The sequence below is a fragment of the Lichenostomus cassidix genome, chromosome 14 (genome assembly GCF_008360975.1).
Source record: "Lichenostomus cassidix isolate B80296 chromosome 14, HeHo_3.0, whole genome shotgun sequence".
In the NCBI taxonomy this organism is placed as follows: domain Eukaryota; kingdom Metazoa; phylum Chordata; class Aves; order Passeriformes; family Meliphagidae; genus Lichenostomus; species Lichenostomus cassidix.
In genome coordinates this window covers 10,198,958-10,222,658 of record NC_139495.1, presented here as the reverse complement: position 1 = coordinate 10,222,658, position 23,701 = coordinate 10,198,958, and the positions used below count along the sequence as shown (strand labels likewise).

The window sequence follows — 23,701 nt, the reverse complement described above, 5'->3', positions numbered from 1 at the left end:
AAAGTTTGAAGGTATTAAGATATGTCCTCAAGCAAATAGATTGTGTTCTAAATAGTTTGTTGTGAATCATCAAGTATTGCTTTCACTTGCTTGAACTTTTGGATATATAATTTTGCATTTTTATAATAATTTTCGGTTCTTGTAAGAAATCAAAGCAAACAGATAGTGTTCCATTCTGCCAGTTGCTACGTAGTCTTGGATGTATTTAATTAAAGAGAAGCCTTCCACTGAAATTCTGTATTATCAGAGTGAAATCAAGAAAAGAAAACTTGAAGTGATCGATACAACAGAAGAAAACCCCAATTCCAGTGAAGGTAAAAGAAAAATTTTTAAATTTACTTTCCAGCACCTCCCTGGAAACTTATTGCCTGAGGTGTAAATAAATAAGAATTTAGGTACCCTTAAGGAGTGGATAGCTCTGTGGAATCATAAGACCAATCATAACCCATTGATGTACTGGGTTTACCTGCCAAGGTTTGGTAGCAGGGGGCTGCAGGGGTGGCTCCTGTGAGGTCAGGAGTTGGATCAGTTGGATCATGTTCAGCAAAGCCATTTCAAGCCCACTCCAAAATGGGCCTTCCACTGGCCAAAGCTGAGCCGCTTTTTAAGTTGTGGATGTGCATACTGCAGGATGTTCAGGAGTCGATGGAAAGTTAAGCTTTTAAAGCCCTTTTGAAGGGACAAGAACAGTGAACAGTTGGGCTTTGAAGAAGCTTCTCTTTCGCCACCAGGAGGCTCCATTGTAACGGCATTGGAACAGTAAAATGTTTTTCTATAGAAGCAAGTAAGGAATGCCAGGAGACATCCTTGTCAGAAATAAACACACAGAAACCCCTAACCCCAAAACCTGGTCCAGCCGTCCTTCCCCTTTTATTTTCTTTTTCCTCTACTTTGTCCTTTTCCTTCCTTTCTCTCCCTCCCCCTCCAAATCCGTCATGCCTAAAAATGTGTAAAAACATTATTTCACAAAAGGATTTAAACTTTTACCTTAAGAGCTTGTAGGCTTTTAACTTTCCAGACAACTTTAATTCTTCAATAGCCATACTTCAAACATAACATTTTATGCTAAAAAGGAAAATAAAAATATATCTAAAGTATTTTTTAAAAAACCCTCTCAAGATAATATGGCACATTTTTTACTTCTTGCTGAGAACATACTAAGAAAATTGAGTCAGTGAATCAATGCACACAATACCCTTTCCTTCGTAACAATGTGTGCCCACTTGGTTTAAATGAAGTTTTCTGAACTTTAGCATTTATGACAGCAACACATGCTGTTAGTTTCACTTTTGCAGGTTTTTTGAAGATAAATCTTTCTCTTCAAAAAGATTTCTTCTTCAAAGAAAGCTTTCTTCTTCAAGCAGCAGTAGTAAAACAGACTGAAGTCTGCACCATATGATAATAGTTTGGGTGTCACTAGCATTGTTTCATACTTGCTGACATTTATTACAGCAGTTTAATTTCATTAAGGAACCTGCAGTTTTACTCACCTGTGCAATGTACACCTGTTTTAAAACTAAGAACATGCACAGGTTTGTGACATTTTGGCTAATTTTTTGGGAATGATTAAAAAGAACACACAGACTTCCCGTTAGAAATTCAGTCAGTGCAGTAATGATCCAAGGTGAACAAATCCTTTTAGATGTGATGGGAACCTCTTCTGCCCTCCTTCTGATAGCACACAAGTTGTGCTTCTGAGTTGTTACTACCAGTGTGTCAGACATGGTTTCTACTTCGGGGAAACCCTGCTGGATAGAAACCAAACATCAGCAAGATGCTGAATATTAATCCATGAATGTCAGGTAGTCTGGAAACTGTACAGAGCAGCCATTTAGCTTAGAGATCTACACTAAGTTAGTATGAATATAAAGTAGTTTGAGTGGCTTTTTTTGTTGTTGCACTAACAGCTGGTTTTGTCTTGGTGTCTAGACTTTCAAGCAACAGCCAGCCTGCCTCCAGCTGTCCACATCTTGCCAAGGATCCTTCTTCGTCCAGTGCTTGCTGAAGAATTCGAAGACCCTCCTCAGAATCCCGAAACTAAAAGAGGCTCCTGTGCAAAATGTGAAGGGGATTGGACTATCATGGACCCTTACAGAAACTGATCCAAAATGTTCTTCCCTATGCAGTTATCACCTGTGTCTCCTCCATTAAAACCTCAGTAATAATTCTGCATCACACTGGAAGGAAATAGGCAAAATAAGGGCTTTGCCTCTTCCAGTGCCTTGCTCTTTTATCACAAGTTACCATCGCAGAAAGAGTTACTTTGTCATTCAATGAAAAGATCTGTTTGGATGTTACAGACCATTTGGTGATATGCAATCTATAACTGCTTAAAAAACTCTTTAGAATAATCAGAATACCTTGCCAAGTGGTCTGCTACTGCTAGGAAGTACTAAACTGTTACTTGCAGTGAGTTTCATGTCAAAGCATTATTTATAGTGCAGACAGTAATAATTTCATGCTTCTTACTCATTAGTCTGTTATTCCATTAATTCTGTAAGCTTGATTCTACAGCCTTGAAAATGAAGTCCTTTTAAAACTTACTTACTTACTTCTACATTCCATTTTCTTTCGTCTTACTACTTCAGAGGTGATTATTGCACATATGAAAGAAATTAAAAATAAAATAAAATTTCCAACATCATTATTTTTTTTTCAATGATTTTAGGATTCTTAGCTGTCTTTAGTGTTTGGAAAGATAGTTGCTCATCTTATTCCTGTCTTTACAAATTCCAGGAAGAATTCTTTTCTTTGGTCTGTTTAGCTAAATGGCACAAACTTCCATGATGCTCAAGAACAGAACAGGTCTAGCAGTCCCTCTATTATTTTGAACACATTAAGAACCACTTAAAATTAATTGTTGATGTAACTGGGGTAAAAAACTAGTTAATGTCTAAGCAGCACAGATCCTATCACCTAGAATACTTTTTAAAATTACAGTATAGCAAAGTAATGCCTAATGCTTGTCCTGACTACATAAAGAATGACAAACTTCTTTTTTAGAGTATCTTGACAGAAGTATTATAGATTGGTTTTCCAATATTGTTTCCTGAGCTGCAGATGCTTACTTGCTGGGTGAAACATGTAAAGGCAGATCCACAGCTGCTAGTGAATATTTTAATAGTTGGGACTTTTGCCTTTTCTTCATTATGATTAGAAGGGAGAAGTTTTAGGGGATTGGGAAATTACTTCTGTGGAGTTGGGGGAGTGTTTTGAATGGAACTGTACAAACCCATGTGTGTTGTCAGCACCTCTGCAAATCCAAAGCTTGGACCAGAGCTGATACAGAAGTCACTGGCCTGTTTCTAATGTTATTTTCTCACATGGTCAAGGCACTAAACCTCATCTTAAATATGATTGTTTCTGCAAATGATGGAAAATAACAAAACCCTTATAAGTAATAACTCCTCAGAGCATCAGTGGATCTTGTATTACTGAAGACCTATTATTTTGACACCATACATTTAAAAATTCAATACACTAATATTTTCTCTGCTTACCCTGAAAGGTCTTCAACAAAGGACAAAAAAAATCAGCTTGTGGTTCTAGTACAGGCAGGAAAAATTTAATTTTACCTGTTCACACAAATACTCAACTATTTCTCATCCAACATCATGTAAATATATCCCAAGCTTCAAGACAAGGTCAGATTGCTAAATGTATTGAGTTTGCTATTACAGTAGCAAAGTACAAGAATTTAACTTTATTTTCATGTACATTTTCAGAATATATAGAGCATAGAAAATGGTATATTTTAAAGGCATATAAGGTAGAAAAAAAATCCTAAAATATAGTTGTCCTGCTTAAACTCTAGTTCACACTGGTTTGGTATTTGTTCGTTTGCTATGCAGAACATTCCCATCTGTTCTGTGTGGCATCATGCATGTGCTGCTGTTTGTACACAAGTGGAGGTGTTGTGCATCAGGTGTTTGTTGTGTTTGTGCTTTTCACTTTATTACAGGGACAGAGCTTTTACTGTGGAATTAAACTGTCCATATGTATCTACATCTTTATTTCAAATATTTGCTCTGTAAATGACCTGAGCATTATCAAGGCAAAAAACTGAAGCATCTCTGCAAGTCAGTGGCATAAAAGCTTAACTTAGAATTTTTCAGGACTGTCCTCTAGATATGAGAGATTTAATCCATATTTGCTTAAGAATTTCCCATACTGTTTCACGTTTTCATAAATCTAGCAAAATGCCTACCCAACAGTCTGTCTACTTGCATCCTTAAACCTCCATCTATTTATTTAAGACAAATTCTGCTTGCTAGCAAAAACGCAGGTTTTGAACCTGAAATGTGATTCAGCAAACTATAGAAACACTTTTTAAAAAAGTAGGGTAATAATTCTTGAAATTCAGAGCACTCCCACTAAGAGATAAAAAAACCTGACAAAATACTAGATCATGTTAAACTGGGAAGAATGCCTTTTCCTCAAACTGATTTGGGTTTTTTACCAATAATATTACTTTTAGTGTGTGGTCCTGCTTGCTCATCCTCATTTTTTGCAGTATTTTTGGGCTTTCTTTGCTCCCAAAAGACAATTAGCACATGCCAAAGCATTTTAGGATGTTGAAGGAATGAAGATGGAACTATATGACCTATTACTCATGTAGGAGACAGTTCCTATAAAGTTATGCACCTGAACTTTTATTTTGTGATAAATCAAGGATAAATCTGAAGAAATCAGATAAAATTTCATTAACTTACTACATTATACATCACCTGATGTATAATGTAGTAAGTACCAACTTCATTAGAGCTACACTACCTTATGATACTGATTTTGTTCCACTTTAAGTGCAATACCTCATTCAAAACCTATTTACTTTTTAATTGCCTGTGTATTGGGCCAGCTGTAGAGAATATACTGAAATAAATAAATGCTTAGAGCTTTTCAAAAGTCAAATCTGTACTTAAGCCTCAAAGCTGTGACTAACCAGAACAGGCCACTTCATTCATTCTCCCCACTGATCTCCAAACTCCAAAATCACCATCAGCCAAAGCCAGTGTTACACTGCTGAGCAGTTAAGCCTGGTATTACAGCAAAGATTTAGCTCCCAAAATTACTGGAAAAATAAAAACCACCAAGTAATTTTATCTTGAAAACCTATCCTGGAATTCATAAGCATAGTAATTGCACTCTGATTTGTTTAGTAGCAGTATTTAGTTCCAGTAAAATCCACAAAGGAATTTAAAATGAATTTTTTAAAGGCCAATTTCCTAATGGGCAAACTTGGAATGCTTTTGTAAAGGACACATTAACCATGAAATCACTATGTGATAAAAGCCCAGTGTAATAAACATGTTGAGTTTGGCTGTAAAAACCTAAATTTGGCATTGCTTGATCACTACTCTGCTTAGAAATCTGCAGATGTAGGCACAGTAATGCTTTTTTGTTTCCCTTTTCTCCCTCCCAGAAAGATGCAATGCAAAGCTGAAGGGGTTCAGGACTGCTGTTCCTCACTGCCCAGGCTGAGCCCAAGCTGAACGGTGAATGTGCTGCTAAGTGCTCCCGCCGAAGGCTCTGTGTGCTTCAATTAAATGTGAAAGACAATCAAGAGAAACATTTGCTGGAGTACAAAAAGGAGTTGTTTACTTTTGCAAAGCAAGTGGTTTTAATAAAAACTTGATGACACTTACTGCACATTATAAAGAGCAGAACACTGGCCCTGCACCAGGACAGACACTCTGACTGCAGCTTTGGGCTTTATAATAGTTTGTTTTTTCATTGTGATCTGGACCTCATTTTTTTACACCTCCTTATATTTAACATATTTCAAAGGGATACATCTGCACCAGGAATATAGTTAGTATGTTTCTTACAAATTAATGTGCACGGGCTTTATTTGTAATCTGCTAGAGGCCAGCAACAAACTGTTAATGTCTAGTAATGGGAAAACCATTTATGATGATGAAATATGTAAAAGAAACAACTTGGCTCTATCTTGCTCCGACCCCTGACCTGGAGGCGTCAGGCATTCCATTTCACCTGCCTTTTTTTTAATTCTGTTTCATATCAAGAACACAGTACATTTTTAGAGAAACAATACCTTTACTACAAAACCATGTAAATGATTATATACAAAATGGTTACTGGAATTTGGTTTTGTACTGCAGTGACAGAAATAACTAGGTGCTGACATTTATTTACGCTTCCTTAATACTAAGTACATCACTCCACTGATTAGGGTAAAGGCAAACGCAATCCAGGCTAAGACAAAGGAATAGCCATATTGGCCTTGGGAAACTTCCATTGTATATCCATGGCTCTGGTGCAGTTCTTCATGCCTGTCTGTGTAAATGGAAGCTGCAATCATAACACACAGACCTGCAGAAGGAAGAAAATAATAAAGGTTAGCACCTTAAAATATTATCAGTATGCAGACCTATTCACTCTCTCTCTCCTGTCAGCTGCTTCCACCAATGTCCTTTCTTTGCAGACACTCGTTTTCCATCCTCAAACTAACCTGGAAGCATTTCAAAACATATTTTCGGTTTCTTTGGCATGGATTAAATTTGAAGTGCTGTTGTGTATCTATGTCATTTGCAATGAACAGAAAATAATTCTGAACATCTGGGTAGTTTTAAAGACTGACAAAAAACCAACAGGCAAGTGAGTACTTGCCTGTAAGAATTACAGAGTTATTTAATTTGTTCAAGAAGTTCAGAATCTCAAGTTCTTTCCCTTCAAAGTTTAAATTACTTTATTCTGAGCAGTGATGACATCCATGTTTTAACTGCCTAAATATTACAGAATGGAACAGTTCACTGTTTAAACAAATAGGAAGGGTAAGCTATGGCCTCCAGAACACTACAGAGTTCTCACTGCAGCTCATTCTTTTTTAAACCTTTTCCCCCTTTCCCTTTCCTACTTTCATAAAAACATCATTAAAGTCAAAAGCATTGAAAAGTCACTCACATGACAGGAGCTGGATAATAGAGGTTAACACAAATCTTTCCCCTTGCTTTAGACGGAAGAGTTGAAGAATGAAAACCAGAAATGCCACACAACAGAAAATCGTAGACAGGATCATGGCGGCCTGAACAGCCTGAATTGATTGATACTCTGCAAAAACAAAAGCAGCTTTGATTAAAAATAGTTTCTCTCTTTACCTTCTCCTGCAATGAGTAAAGGGGCAGAGCTGTGTTCTGTAAGCAGGAGTTCAGCAGTTTAGCTGTCTCCAGGTCTGGTGAAAGGCTGGGGTCTGCTGTTGTTTACTCTCTTGCACTGGTCTCTTAAGTGCACATGACAGTTCCTTCTTTCCTCTCACAGAAACTGTTAAACAGTTGTTTTTCCAAGATGAGAAACCAGTATTACAGTTTTTAGAAGACCTGTCCAGTTTGAACATGCAGATTTCGAAGAATTATATAACTGCCCCTGCAAATTTCGTAGCAATTTCATCAGATGTGCTAAAGGAACAGAGAAACAGGCATGAAGAGACACTCACCATTGAACTCATCAGTGATAGCCATACAGGTGCTCATATTCGTGACACACATTCTCCAGACATCTGTAGAAAAGTCATCTCCCACCCACCAGGCCTGCAAAATAAAAGTGAAGGGCTCTTACAGGGAGAAAAAAACAAACAAAAAGCCCTCACAAAACTCCTTAGTTGTCCAAGTGTCTACTGATCAGATACATCAGCTGGAACAATTTTCTGTTCATTTTTGATACTTTACCATTCAAATCAAATGTGAGATCCAATGGCATTTTGGAATATAGGGTATATAATTATCCACATGTCATTCTCATTTTAGACCTCTGTAAAGCAAGTAAGGGAATCTTAAATATTCCAAAGCACAAAAGACTTCCACTGTTTGGGCACAAATTTTGGATAGCCAGTGATTGCTCACTCCTTGAGACACCTAGACAAGGTGTGCTTTGTTTCCCCAGACCCTGTTCAGGATGCACACCTCTCTCAAGGTGCAGCATTGCTAATTTGCAGGAAATATCATCACCTGTGAAACAGAAGTCCTTTATGGATGTTCTGGTTCCTGCCACTGAAGTGATTAATCTCAGTGCAATGCAGCTGTGCTGAGGTACACTATGGCATCTGTCTGGTAATGTCTGGTGACAAATTAATATCCTCCTGTGGTATTTCTATTTTAAGGTTTTAACATTCAAGGCAAAAGGGTACTGTAGTGTCTGAGCAGATTTTTACAGTAGCCTGGAAAATGACAAGCACTCCACACAAGTGGCATTTCCTCAGGAAACCCATTCCTATTCCAATAGCTACCCAGGCCTTTGTTTTGACTAGAACTGTATAAAATATGGCTTTTAAATATGATTCCTGGTAGGATCTGCTGCTTAAATAGACCTTCCAGAAGCGTCAGAGCTTACTGTGCAGCTTCCCAAACAATACTGCAGTAAAAACTACATTACATTATGGTAGTAGGCAACACTGTGTTTAAGAAAAAGCATTATTTTCTCAGGATGCCATTCATTTGGATTTAACAGTCTAAGTTCAATATATTATTTTTCAGCGCTGAGCTCTATATAATATAGAGCTATATAAAATCTAATAGAAGATGGTTGTATGCTTTAAGTTTTTAATTGTTCTAAAGTAGCTAATAACACAAAGTAGAGTGCATAGAATTTTATTTCCGTAATAATTTGGTTTGAGTGTAGCAGATTTGAACTAAGAATAAGTTTCTTTGTCCACTGTCTTTGCTTTCTAAATATTCAAAGGAGCAGGTTAAGGAACAATCAACCAGCTGACTGAAATGTAACATCTGAGTTTGTACAGTTTCGCAGGAAAACGTTGTGGGTAACACATCATTTCACTTGGAGCATAATCTTCACAAAACAGTTTTTTCAGCAGCAAATGTTTTAATATCAAAAGTCTGCACATACATCAGACCTCACAGACAGATTCCAATGCAGAGACTACTGATCAGAACAGTGGGCTGTTTGGAAAGAGGAAAATTCCATTAAAAGCTACATATAAATATTGGAAGGTAGATTCTTTCTGATCACAAAAATAAAATGGAAATTTGAAAAGAATACAACATAAAATATTCTAAAACTTTGTGCTGAAACTGCTTCAACTTTACAGACACAGATACATTCAGGGTGTCTCTCATGATTTAACTGAGCATCTTGGACAAACACTTCTGAGGCAAAGCACACCTTGACTGAAATTATCCCCACACATTAATCATCAGCTGTTTGACTTCATGTACTTGGCACAAAAGCACAGTGCATTTCTCTCCCCTCTCTCCCTCTTACCCAGCTGATCCAAGTCCCAGGGCTCCACCCTGTAAATATCCTCCCTGGCCAAGTCTCTCCCAGGGGAGAGAAACTGCTGCATGCCTTGAGCGTACAATAGGATGCCAAACAAATGTATGGCACATGCATGGATAGCCTTATCCTCAGCAACATGCATATCCAAGGCACTTTTGTTACACTACGTCCAAGGAGACCAGAGTGCCTAAGAAACTGAGGTCCTCTCAGTAAGCAAGTTGAAGAGAAGTGGAGAAGAAAAACTCAATTTTTATGAAGCAAAGAAGTCCCTGTGTGTTTGAGAGAAAATGAGAGAAGAAATGACACTTACATTGTCGATAGTTGCAATGAACAGCAGCGCTGCTGAGGTTATGTGAAACACGATAATGAAGGCCAGGAGAATCAACATCCTTGCTCTCGGGAAGTTTAGTCTGAGATAAATCTGTTAAACATAAGAAAATATATGAACAATCTTTAAAAGCTCTCAATGTAGCAATCTGCAGTTATGGTGCTGTTAGAGACAAGAGTATCAGATGCAGTTGGAGTCCACAGCACACATTTTATCTCCAGAGATACTTAACTGGCATCACTGGTGTTAAAATGAATCACAACTTGAAACGAAGCCAAGAGGTGCATTTTGCAACCTTCCAGTGTGATGACTGCAGTGAATAAACACACAAAGAAGTTTCTTTCTGTGTGCCTCTCCAGCAAGGCTGGAAAACTCCTTCATGTTGGCTTTCAGAGAACTGCATTTCAAATTACAGCTTCATGTGCAGTGATGCTAGAATTTCCACTGACTATTGTAAGGTCTTGTTTCAACCATCCTTCCAAAGTAGGAAGAAAAAGATTTCAAAAGGATGTTTGTGGAACAAACTTAAATATATCAAGAACTACCTCCTAGATATAGTAACACCTATATTGTACCTTAGGTCTCACATCCTTTGTTTATACAGGTATAAGTTTTATCCATTGAATAATGACTAAGGACTACCATTTTCTTCAGTATATTGCTCCCACTGGCAGGGCTGAATAAACCCATTAGTCACATAATAATCCAGTTAGTTATTTTATGTTCAGTCACTTACTACTCTCTGTAGGCTACCTATTACCTCCATACCTTATTCAACCCACTTATTACAATGTCACATCTCATGTGAAAAAAATACATTCTTATGAACAAGGGAATCAGAAACTGCATTTAACTGGAATCCCCAGGAAATCTGTGGCGACATAACAAAGAGGTTAGGGAAAACTACTGCTACTAATACACAGAAAAGTGCAATTGCTTGGCATATCTGTTTCTTCTTGGACAGAACTTCTTGCCAATTAATATATGCTATATGCTGTAAGGAATCTGCAGTCTTGCAGATCTTTGCAGTTAAGGTGCACCATTCGGTATATTATCTACATGTTATCACTCATCAGTACATTTATGCATATTTTTCCCTTTCCTTTGCTTTGGACACATTCTATGATGTCAAATGATGGCACCCACATAATGCAGCAAATATCCAGAAGAAAGGGCGTTTATGAATTTTTTTTAAGACTTCCATGATTTTTTTCATGTCTAACCTCCTCTCTCCTACTGCCATTTACTGGAATCATGAAACACATGAATAATTTAACCAAATAAAAGGACTACTCTGACAGCATTTTTAAAGCAGCTCCACTGGCACTCTCATCAGGGCAAATTATAACTACTCTGCAAAACTTTAACAAAAAGATAATTGACAGCGTAATAACCCAGTGAATAGAGACCAGGAGTTCCAGACTAATCCTCTCCATCTCCACTGCAGTACAGAGTTATAACAAGCTCAAAGGCAAACAGTATTAAACTGCTTTTGTGAAAAATGACTGGATAGCCTTATATCCATATCTAATTGGAATTACTGAATGGGAAAGCCAAGTCAAAATAGGAAAAGCAGCTACTCAAGTAGCTTCCCATTTCCTCTCTGTTAAGCTTTGTCTTCTCAGCCACAACGAAGAACAGAAAATGGCAATTTCCTCCAGTGAGCTGATTCTGCTGTATGACTCAAGGTCCTCTGAACCCAGTTCTGCTTCTTGAAATGTCATTCATGGCTCTCTATCGAGCCTTGCTTGAATGAAAGGAAGGAAAAAGGAAAAGAAGATATTTTGTGGGTTTGTATGATGCCACATCAAAATATTTTCATTGTGATATGTACCAGTCTTTGCACAGCACCCTCTTGTCTTGTGGCTGTTTTTTTTCTGAGGTTCATTTCTTGCACAGATGGTATCTAAGCAGACAATAATGTAACAATCATCTGCCATATAAGGAGAGAATCAAATTGTACTCAGTATTATTTTAACAATAACAATACAATTTCATCTGACTACATCAAGTATCATAAAGTAAGAGACCAAAAAAATGTAACCTAATTAAAACCAATCTTGCAAAGGCAAGACTTGCCAGCACAGAAGAATCCACTTAATCTTCAATCAAGTGAATGTTTCTGTTTTACTGTTTTCAGCCATGAAGAGAAGTGTTTCAGACAGGATAGATAAACATGTATGGCTGGTGAGGAGAACACATTTTTTGTTTTACCCAAATAAAGCCAAGAGTGAATGAAAGAGATTTTTGTTACAAAGACCCTTCCTAATAATCATCTTGACATACCTCCTCCTGACTTGCTGGCAACTGCTCCCTTCATGAGCTGCTACAACTTCTGTGCACACACAGCAATGACACATGGATACAGGAGTTAAGTACACTGAGGGAAAGCAAGGAGACAGACCACTTCCTAGTAATTAATACCAGGAAAAGAAAACAAGAACTGCTTATCCAATCTGTCATGCCTGAGCAGGATCCCAGAAGTGCACAGGCCTCAATCACTCCTACAAACTTTCCCTTCCCATGGAGACCAAGGGGTTTCTGTGGTTCATCCCAGCCTGCACAAGGAGTAATGAAGGGAGGAGGGTTTGCCAGAGAAACTCTTTCTGATATGTGGGCAGGAAGCAAAGAGCAGCTCCCCTCTTCCAAGACGCAGCCAGCAACGTTACAGATGTTACTACAGTATCTGCACCCCCCTCTAGGCAGAATTCTGGATTTCATCACTCAGAGGGAACTACTAGTCCTTATCCACTCCAGACAATGCTGGAATTTAAAAGCTTCCTTTGGAGACTCAAGGTTCTTTCACTCCCGCAGCAAGAAGCTCTTCCTTCCCCAGTCCTCTGAGGACCCTGCCTGGGAGCCTCTCCTAGCATCAGACAGCTCCTTTCCTCTCCCTACGAGCAAGGGAAGGACATAGTTACAGAGCACTGTTTGCATTAATATTTAGAATTCTTACTCTACTAATCTATTACTAACCAAACACTTCAGTAACATTCTGTTCTGTTCAGCACACTAGCTGTACTCCTGTTCTTATTTACCATGAACTGTGTCCTGGGCACAGTGATTTTTCACTTTCTCTCATCTGCAGTTGAAACAATGCTCTCAGGTCAAGGTGTTCATGATTTTTAAGTACACTGCCTTTAGGCATGGATGAAGACTGGGATGATGCAACAGATATTGTTCATCATTCCCCAAAGTGGCTTGAATTCTTTTAATAGTTTTCACACACACACACACATATATGAGGAAAGCTTTTTTTTCACACACACCACTTACAATGATGGAGCCACTCTTCTCAGAAGTACATGATGAAAAGACTACAGGCAACAGTTACATGTTGCAACAAGGAATATTCGAATTGTGAAAAAAGTATTAATTATATTCAATGAGCATGATTAAGTACTGGAACAGGGCCCACGAGGCTGTGGGATCTCCATTCTTGGACATCTTCCTGACTTGACTAGAGCAAAGCCCAGAACGTCCTGATCTAACCCCCTGCTTGGAGCCAGAGTCTGCACTAGAGACCTCCAGAGGCCTCTTCCAGCTCAGCTCTCCTGTCAATCTGCAGCTATTTCAGGAACGTCCCTGTACTAATCTCAAAAGAGAGCATAAAATTTGACTTAGCTCATCACGTGTGACATTAAAAACAGATTTGGGGGTTACAGTAAGAATGACACTGGATGTCAGCATGAATTCCTTTAACTGCTACCCTCAGCATTTAATACCACTTCACAAGGTGTGGTGTAAGGCAGAAGTGTACAGGAACTGCTGAGCTACAAGTGCAGACTGCCACTGCATCTAGAAAGAGCAAGTTATAAGAAAAGTTGTAAGAATGCCACTGAACATATCCAGATTTCCTGTGGTACTAAGGTTTCCCACAAATGCTGTTAAGTTGCAGGGACAACTAACACAAAACACATGGAAAACAGGCCAGTTATAGTAACAACATACATTTTTTTCAGTTAGTGCAGAACAATTGTTTCTGGGTAATGCTCCAGTGCTACTCCATTCTACATGGGGAGGACAAATGCAACAGCCACACTTCTCCCACATCTTTCCAGTAATTCAGACTTTTGGTAGCAGTAGTTTGCACTTGCCATGGGAGAGCCTGATGTGCTTTACAAGAAGTGGCTAAGAAGGGCCTCTGCTACAATCTCCTGGACGTGCAGAGACAAGCACCTTTATACAGGGTAAGACAGTACAACCAGCACAGAACTGCACAGTCAAATAAGGTATCTAGGCCAGGGTTTCCAACATTTCTGTACTATAGTAAGCAACCACATTACAAAACTGGATTGTCTCCCTATGTCAAATCACACACACAAACATATCCCTTGCAGAAAAGCCTCAGTTTATCTTTAGGATAAAGTTTATCTTTAATGTCCATCAGTACAAAGAAACACGACTATTTGATTTTTTTTTCTGCTGTTTAGTACAGCAAGCAAGCAAAAATGAAGATAGTCTTTGACAGTTCTTAACAGAAGTTTTATCACTACTTTCCAGCCCAGATGTCATCTCCACAACACATGCTTTCATTTCCTCCCATGCAGTTCAACTCTGCTGCCAGGCTGTTTCTCATGTTTGTGCATACTTGATTTTTGCAACCAGCAAAACACATACACAGTGCAGTGTGTTTATCCTGAGCTTATTTGCGTGGGAAAGGCTGAACCTTACCCCCCAACACTGGCTGCTGCCCTCACTCCTTATGAGCAAGTCAGGTTTTTTTAACATCTTCATCTGAGCCCATGTATGAGAAAGCTTCAACACAGACAGTCCTGGTTCCCACTCTTAGAAACAGGGTGAAATCTCTGCAGAACAGCTCCTGCTCTGCACAGACCGAGGCTGGGGGTGTGCAGACTGCTCAACACCCACGTTTAGTGTGCTGAAAAGACACACCCAAAACAAGGGGTAGAGAGGATCCTGCTAAACAAGTTACCATACCTGCAGCTCTCTGCAGTGTTCCACTGCAACTAGAACAGCAAGTCTTTGGGCCATCAGTAAGCATTCAGCTCAGCTGAACTTTCTTGAGGTCACTGGTGTAAAACTGAATCAAAGCAAATCTTAATTATCGATTCTTCTGCCCCTCACTACTATAATTAAGTCTGAATATGTGAATTTAGAAGAAAATGTTTGTATACTTGTAGCATGAGAAGTCTGTCATCTTGTGATGCATCATAAGTTGTTTGGATTTATATGTTTTGTTCAGAGTTCTTGTGCCACATCTCATGGTGTCTCATGACAGAACTCAGAAGTTGGCTCACATTTTGCCTGTACAATTGCCTCTAAACTTGTACAAAATTCCCTGGTTTATAAAGAACAGAGCGATACTGTTAATTTTTTTTCTTTTATCCAGTATGAAGGGTTCTGTTTTTCTTGGTGATTCTCAGAACTGGAACTAAAATTGAAGTAAGTTCAGACAGCAGATTTTCTCCCAAGCCAGCAAGAGCTTTGAGGATTTCCACAATCCTCTAATGCCTAAATATCAAACAACATAAAGGACAAGAAAAGCAGGAAATGTAATACCAAGGGACTAATTACACCAGTTGAAACAACTTACTCTAATTTCTTTATTTCTTCTGAGTTAATTTAACAGTTGGGAACACCAACATTCTTCATATTCAAGTGTACATTCAAATTGTGACCTGTTTGGTCACATGCTCAGGTGTGATCCAGCTGACAGTCCATACAGAAACTGAATATCCTCCTTCAACCAGTCTCTGCAGCCAGTTAGGAGACCTCCAAAAAGTGCTGGATGGCTCTGACTGCACACCTCAGCAATACTGAATGGGGACCCATGAGGGAAATGCAAAATACAAGTAACAGTCTATGCAGCAGATGGACTCCGATCCCATTTCTTCTTGCAATGAAGCTAAGTATGAAGAACAACATGTGTTCTACAACAAATAAAATTTCAGGTCCCTGCTTGCTGCTGGATTTGGACTAAGTGTCCTGTTAGCGCCTAGATGGCAGAGATACCATCAGCTCTTTTTGTTTGCTTAATTGAGAACACACTCAAGCCCAGAGCTCTTTGTGCTACCTATTTTATGTGGATGGAATATGTCACTTACACTTCCACCTGCTTTTCAAAGTCCTTCCTCACAAAGCAAGGAAATCAGAAGGAAATGAATCAACGTTCCCTCCACTCAACCACTGTATGAAGGGAAAAAAATTAATGAATACAGAAAAAAATTAATTCACACTCTTTTCTAGAGCTCTATTTGAATTACAACATTTATGGGTTTTTAACACAATGGCAGAAAATGAAAGTGGGGTCATCCTACCAGATCTAGATTTGTTGGTGCCCTTGCAGCAGGCTGTGTTAAGACCCAGCAACCTCCAGCAGCACAATTACAGCAGCTTGTCTTTTGATAGTGAAATACAGGGGCTCGGAGACAAACTCACAAGATATGGTATGACCTAGTTTTTATCTATTTTCTTTCAGAAAATCATGCCTTGCAACCAAAGCCCTGAGGTCTGCTCTGTGTGTGCACCACAACTAATACACATGTGCACCTATAGCTTGATGAAACCTTTGGTATTTACGATGTTTGGATGTCTGTCCATCCTGCTGGTACTGGTGGGACTGCCTGAGCAATAGAGTGAACAAGCTCATGCTCTTGGCCTCCCTATCACCTGTGTGTGAGGGGATGCTCAAGCACCCTTTCAGCTCTTTCTCAGTCAACTTCATAAACACTGAATCTGGGCTCCTCTTCTTCCACCTAGTCACCAAAAGGGAAAGAGACTGTTATTACAGGTAGGTCTGGCAGATCTTTCCCAGACTTCCTCCCTTCTCGCCCTGTCCTCCTCATTACATCTATGCTCTCAAGCCAGAACACCGGTCTCTGGGAAATTATAACCCTGCTCTTCCATATGCTTCCAAAGAAAATCAAGAAACAAATTGCAGCAAAAATGCAACATGCTAGCTTTGAGTCTGAAGAGCAAAGAGCAAAGAAGTTGATGTTTCTAATTTCTTAGGAATGCTTTTAATAAAGTTTTGACCTAGGGATGCCAGCATTGCTGCCACTTCTGTAACTCTGTCAGTCATTTATTTGCAAACAAGTTTGGACTGGGTTTAGACTTGCCCTACCACTCCTTTCACTATGGCCCTGCTGTGTGCACTGCAGAGCAAAGTCACTCTGCCATGAAGCCTTTGTGGGCAGATTCAGCAGAAGAAAACCAGCAGGACCTATGGCAAAACAGGGACACAATACCCTGTTGTGAGGTGGGGAAGTGTCACTTACAGGGAAAATTAGCCTTGTGACATCCTACCTGAAAAACCTAAAAAACAGCTTGAAGCTTAAAAACTTTAAGATAGATGTATTCAAATACTCCAGCAAAACCTGGAAGAGAGAATGACAGCTACTATATGCTGAGAAGACAATTTAGCAGGTACAAAAGTCAGCTGCCTACACAGACAGACATATTTAAATGAAAGTCTTTTAGACTTCATCTTTTCAAAACTGTTTTTAGAGGGTTTTGTGTGGTCAGCAGAAAGAGAATGTTTTTCCTCTTCCAGCAGCACAAACCTCAACACCTTCCTCAACAGTAAACCTTTTACACATTCTTCTGTTTCCCTAAGGCACTTTTTCTTGTAACTGTACTTTTATACTAGATAATAATAATCTCATCTTTAAGCTGTTCTATATCTGCATCTAATCCAAACACAATCCACAGTAGTGTAAGGTAGACTGCCATATTACTAAATAACACCCAAAAGGGTTGCAATTAATCTCTGATCCCCATCATAGTCATCCACTTTTCCACCTTCAGTTTATGCTAAGCATCACATGCCTTTGGCAAATGGCAACAAAAAATAGTCTTTAATCAAAGACACCCCATGGATCAGGAGATCAGTTCTCAAAGTGAACATATTGTTTGAGAAAACCCAGCAGTAATTTGAAAGAAGTAACTGCTTGTATACTGCAGTTTCTGGTTTCTTACAAAACATAAATGTATTGTCTCAGCTTCCACAAAAACATGTGCAAAACATGTTATAAAATGTTTTTAACTTGAAGTATGTATGGGTAGAGCTTAACTGTATTCTTAGAAAATGAAAGAAAGCACACATCATTTAAGGTGTTCAATGCATCCTCTCTGTTCAGCCAGCTTGCTTGTGGTGTGCCAGATACCACTTCAATATAAACAAAGTTGTGGTGTACATTAAAACCTTCTTAACAATCAAGCTAGCCTAAAAGTACCTAAAGCTTGTTTTCCTAAGCTTAACAAGACAAGAACTTCTCGTTCTGACTTGTTCATTTTCAAAGATCAAGACAGAATGGGGATATACTTGCTTGCAGGTCAAGGCAAACACATGGAAGGAAAACAAACTGTTTAATTTAGGGATGAAAATAAATGGCTATAAATCAGGTGTGAGCACATTTAGGATGTAAATTACAACTCTCAAGCTGTCACATTCTGGAACAGCTTTACAATCACCACAGCATAGGAAAAAGAGACCCACCTCCACAAGACAGGATTTCTGTGATACAGGGACTGTGCCAGTAGGGTGACAGACCCAGTGTCCTGAGAGGACCCTGCAGCTCTGCTCTCCTGTGAAGCCTCTCAGCAACTTCATTGAGGTCTCTGTGTGTTTCACAACAAGCTTTTGCATGATAGCCATGCCTTTGGCACTCAGCTGAATTCTCTCCCATGCTCCAAGGGCTCCTGGCAGTGGTGGCAGCAGTGCTGCTGTTGGGCAGTGCAGGAACACCGTGGTGATAATAAGGACACACAACCAGCTTGGAGGGACCATTTGTTCCTCAGCTGGGTGGCAAAGCTTCCAAGAGTGAGCACAGCCTGTGCCCCTTGTCTGAGGGTGACCTAAGGGCTACCACTGCCTGCCAGCACCCCAGGGCAGTGGTCAGGAACGACAGAGCCCTTTGCAGCCTGCTGGCACAGCCCTGCCTCTGGCTCCGTGGAGCTGGGACAAAGACACGGGGCTGTTCCGATAAGCTATTCAAGCTATGAGAACCCTCCTGGGAACCTGCTCCTGAAACAAACAGCTCAACTGAGGTGTGGCCTGGCCTCACCCCTGCTCAATCACTCTGTGGCCACATTTCAGTGTCGAGGTTGTCCCTGTTCAATACCTTGGCAGGGCAGGGAGTGACAGACCAAGTAAAATACCAGACCTTTAGGCTGACAGATAAAATGTGTCCTCAGTCTGAGTCAATGAAAAGAAATAAGCACACCTGCAGCATTGACTACACGTTAACATAGTTCTGAGAGCAAATCTCAGACCCTGGGCTCTACTGACTACAGACTGCTGCTTATCCAGAGATTATTCCAGATACAACAGAACAGCTCGAGTGATTTATGATGTTCCACCTAATTAACCAACAAACAAAGGTAGAAAAGGTCTGTCTTTCCAGATTAAAAGCAATGCGTTTAATTCTGTAGAAATAAAAGCTGATATTGTTTTAACTTTGGCAGATGCTCTGTGGAAATTGCAAGCAATTAGATGTGTTGCATTCAGTGTTGTAAAATTTTCAAACTGCTTGTTTTGATTTGGCTTTGAGTAGCTCTGTGTTGAGAAATTTTGGTTTTAGTTATTTCAGAGTTTACACATCATCTATCAAGAGTGTGAAAACATATTTCTATTGATGGTACAACAGTGGTTATAAAATAAAAAGCTCCAACTCTCCACAACTACTACTACTACTTTGTTTGACAGCAACCTTGTAGCACAGGATTACATGTAATAGTCAGCCTACCTCCAGAACGCCATTTTTACACTGTAATTTGTAATCGGTGCAATTAAAGTTGCCATGTGGGCTCTACAAGTCCAGGTAGATTTCCATCCCTTGTTTGAGCACACTCAGAGCACAGCTCTTCTACACTGGCTGCTCTATGGCAACAGCCCAGTCCTCTCAGGGTGCCCTGGGTCACTTTGCTCTACCCACAGCTGAACCTCAGCCAGGCTGGACAATGCCTGGGTCACTGCACAGCCACAGTGACAGGTCAGGGAACACCAAGCACCCTGACTGATGGGCAGGCTCAGCCAGAGCCCTTCAGTTCTTCACTGACAGTTCTGCAGCCTCTGCCCTTGGGTTTGTTTCTGTCTTTGAACCAAGCAGTGGCTTTGTTGCTCCTGTAGATTTAGCACTGCCAGCCCTGGTGAGCAGGTGAGTCTGCAGAGCCCACCTGGCAGCACATGTACCTCAGCAGAGCTATCCAGGCCCTTTGGAAGGTCTCTTTCTGTCTGGAAGAAGGCCAGAATTTTGATCTATTTCAGGACACTAAACACCTGCATTAAACACCCAAGGGAGTGTTCATACTGCCCACCTTGGCTCTTTGCGGCCCATGCAATTCCAAACATAGTGCAGTGTTTAGGAATCACTGAAGCAAACCATAAATATATATCCTATAGCCATCTCTAAGGGGTATTTGAGTCAGTCCACTTTCTGCTCCACCTACAGACTCCTCTGAAGATCTCTACACAGCCAGAGGGTTGTATTTTAAGGTCACACCCAAATTATGAGGCTTCACCTGGCATGCACATACCATCATTAAACCTGCCCATGAAACTTCATCGGCAAAATAAAAAGGTGTAATTACATTTTCCCCATTCAGTGGAGAAATAATAGTACCTTTGATGGATGAATTCAGACCATCAGGCTTTCTCTAAAGTCCCACCCAGAAAGATATATTTTCTAATAATTTTGATGCTTATCTTCCTAATGAAGTCATAAGCACCACCTGACATTTTGAGATCTATTTTACAAAATTATCTACTCTCTTAAATAGTAAAGTTTTCAACAAAAAACCAGCAAAAATTGAAACTCCACTGCAGAGATCATGGTTTGCTTTGAGCATCCAGAAAACAAACAAACCCTAACAAACACTGAACAGCTCCATGAATGGCATTCCTTAGTGCTGTGCTTATGTTCCCCCTGCATTCCCTCTGAGACCAATGTGATTTCAATAAAAGCTGTGCATTCCTTTCTACTTTCAAATTTGGCTGTGCTGAACTATCGCATGGATTTTACATACAGTGTTTGCTTCACTTCAGAGTACATCTCTTTCTTATTAGTTCCTGTATAACACAGTGCCTCATTCTGCTGGGTCCTCTTCCAACAGGAACATGGAGGAGGACCTGGAAAGTACATCTGCCAGCTAGCAATATAAAAGATGTCCCCAGAGACCTACTTATCTCTTTAATTAAGCACATTCTTGTCCTGATTTATGTGGGGGTGTTGTGTCTTACATGATGCTCAAGACTCAAAGAGAATGTGAAGTTCCAGTGGAAAACCAAAATATATTCAAGCCACTGAGGTGAAAAGGGAAGAGTCTCCTTGTGCTGCCATTGATCTCAGTTTTAAATGGACAGGGAAACAGCATTATACAAGGAGACAGCCTACACCTAATATACTTAACAAAAGTAAAGGAAGGTCTTGCTTCTCTAAATACCCGTAAGGGACTCATCAGTACAACATTCTTCTAATCACTGAAGAAATGTCAAACCTGACATGGGAAACAACCTTGAGACAAACAAAACAACAAAATAAAAGCCATAATAATGAAAGTAAGAGAAAGACACAAGGCAACTGTGAAGCAAGAGATGCTAATAAATCAAGAGGGGTCAAGTGCATTAACTGAAAGTGGGTGTAAGATGCTCATTTCTTCTAAGCAACATTGGCCAGCGACAATAACTCCAGCATCTACGAACTGAAACAGACTCTTTGTCTAAGATAATGATGTTGTAGCAGCCTCCAGTCTTGACCTGCTCAGTCTGTTGAACAACTTCCTTTATTAACAAGGCTTTAAATCTGTGTAACCAAATAAAATTCACTGGTTTTCCTCACTGGCAGATCCACAGCATAACCAACACTGTTTGTGTGTTTACGACAGAAGTCTTTCCAGACCACAAATAAAGACTACAACACCAGTAGTGTCTTGTCTACTGATTGTATGTTGTTTTTGTTATATTAACACACCATTTTCCTTCCCAAATGAGCATACTAGTAAGAAACTGCTCACCTCCTAAGAGTCTTCATGGTATTGGTGCATTTCAACTCCAGTTAATGTTGACGGCTATGGGCAGAGTAATTCCTGGCTGGGCAGACAGCTACCTGGTAACATCCCTGTCAGCCACGAAGCTGGCGTGATACAATCTGTACACATCTTTATTCAGCATGGAGGATGAATCTTCCCTCAGGTATCCCAACAGCCTATTTCCTAACTCAACTCTACAAGTTCACAAAGGGATTCAGAGAACAGCAAGAGTTCCTTCTTTCAATGTCTTTGAAGCAAAGGTGAAGTCCTTATTCTGAATAAACTTATATCAGCTTCTGGTGACTGTGTTTTCCATATCTTTGTTTCCACTCCCACTTTGATTTCACCAGCTGTGTCAAGTACTTGTACCCCAGCTGCAGGCCTTAGGATGGTATCTGTCTCACACTGTCTTATAAAAATGTAGCAGGGTCCTCCAGTAAACTGCAATTGCCATTTCTCCCCCCACAGAAGCTCATGTGCAATAGTCACTTGTGTGGGTTCCTGCCTGCCCGTGTCTGCAGCCACCTGGCACCTCAGCCTCACAGCTCTTTCCTGAAGTACATGGACAGCAAAGCCTTTAAAATCAACATCTGAGAGCAGGTCTGGATGAAGGAGTCATTATAGACTATTTTTATTTGACAGAGAAAACATCTGCTCAGACAGGCAAGAAGGCTTATTTTACATACTTAACACACCAGTACTGTATGTACAGAGTCTGAAAGTAAATGAAGAGAAAGTGCTACGTTTTGTTTTTCTGATGATGAGCCAGCCATAGCTGTTTACTTCCAAAGTTCCTAAAGAAAACTCCAAGAAAATTCAGTGTGGATTTCACAGCTATTCAGTGGGTTTCTTCACAGCCTTGCATCAAGCCAGAAGATACCTCTAAGATGCTCTACTGCAATAATTACTGATCATTTACATACCATTCCCAACTGCTGGGGAAAAAAAAAAAGGCAACCTTCTTGCACCATGTGAACAAAGTATTCCTGCCAAGAAATTAATGGAGAGGCTGAACTGCAGGTTTCTTGATAGCAGCATTCTGTGAGTAAGAGTAAGCCCTGGGTAAGTCTGCTAAAGAATGGACAGCAGTGCACTGTTCATCCTAAAATGTCCAAACAAGGAGCTGACCTCTCAAATTCAATACTCAATACTGAAGACAATCCATGTTACTGAGAGCTGCCTGTCCAGTATTTGGCACACAACTTCCCCAGTGTAAGTGGGGCATTACATATAAAAACCATCATTACAGATAAAAACCATCAGTGAGTGAAACTGCAGTTTGACTCAAGTGGAAAAACGTTTAATGCTGGCAAAATCTTCATAAACCGAAATCTGCACTGAATTACATCTAAGTGTATTTTCCTTCCACTGGGCGGGGGGAAGCTGCCAAGAGCAGCTACAACGTTACTGCAACACATGCGAACTCCGCTGAGATTTCATTACAGAAAAGAACAGAAAGAAACTATCCCGTAGAGAGCACGAACTTTCTGCTGGCTTGGCCCAGCCTGGACTCACTGGCGAGGAGCCGCTCGGCCCGCCCCGTCCCGCTCCGCGACGCCCGCAGCGAAGGAGCGGGGCCGGGGTTCGACGGGACCGGAGCTCGACGGGACCGGGACCGGGACCGCTCTCCCCGGCCAGCCCAGCGACGGCTCGGCACCGCCGAAATAAAAAGTGCTTCGTAGTAAACAAACGCGTGCTTTTTATTTTTCCCCTTTTCTGGCGGTTTCTTCCTCCCCTGGCCGGCGAAGCTGCCCGCTCCCCCCGCCGCCGCCGCCGCCCCGTTCCCCCCGCGCCCCCCGCCCGGCCGAGGCTACTCACGGGCGCGGGCCGGCGGGCAGCTCTCCGGGGCTGCGACCGTCTGGCGGCGGCGGCGGTGCCTCCGCCCGCCCTCCTGCGGGAATGATGTCAGCGCCGGCTGGGTGTGGAACCAGAAGGGCTTTCAAAAGTGCCCCCCGGCCGCTGGCGGCGGGAGAGGGGTGTGAGCGTGTGTGTGTCTGCGAGAGTGTGCGGGCACGGCGGGAGGGAGGGAGGGACGGGGAGCGCACAGGAGAAACTTTTCCCCGCCCGTTCCCACTCGGCGGCGGGCGGGCATCCAGGCGCGCCGCCGCCCGGCCCTCCCCGGGGGCGCTCGGC

At 40.8% G+C, this 23,701-nt stretch overlaps 2 protein-coding genes across 8 annotated transcripts in view; one reads left to right on the top strand and one right to left on the bottom strand.

The window, feature by feature from the left end:
• ATF7IP2 (activating transcription factor 7 interacting protein 2) overlaps positions 1-5,555 on the top strand; it is an 11,767-nt gene extending 6,212 nt beyond the window's left edge. For all 7 annotated transcript variants that reach the window (XM_085074878.1, XM_085074870.1, XM_085074875.1 and 4 more), the window contains one exon: positions 5,423-5,555. In XM_085074878.1, the coding sequence (XP_084931004.1) occupies positions 5,423-5,443 (21 nt within the window). In that variant the 3' untranslated portion in view covers positions 5,444-5,555. The remainder of the gene's footprint in view (positions 1-5,422) is intronic.
• Positions 3,544-23,701, bottom strand: EMP2 (epithelial membrane protein 2). The gene is made up of 5 exons (XM_085074879.1): positions 23,387-23,701; positions 9,560-9,670; positions 7,454-7,547; positions 6,925-7,071; positions 3,544-6,333 (listed from the first exon to the last, which is right to left on the bottom strand). Exons 2-5 carry the CDS (start codon positions 9,635-9,637, stop codon positions 6,149-6,151), a joined length of 504 nt encoding a protein of 167 aa, XP_084931005.1. The 5' UTR covers positions 9,638-9,670; positions 23,387-23,701; the 3' UTR covers positions 3,544-6,148.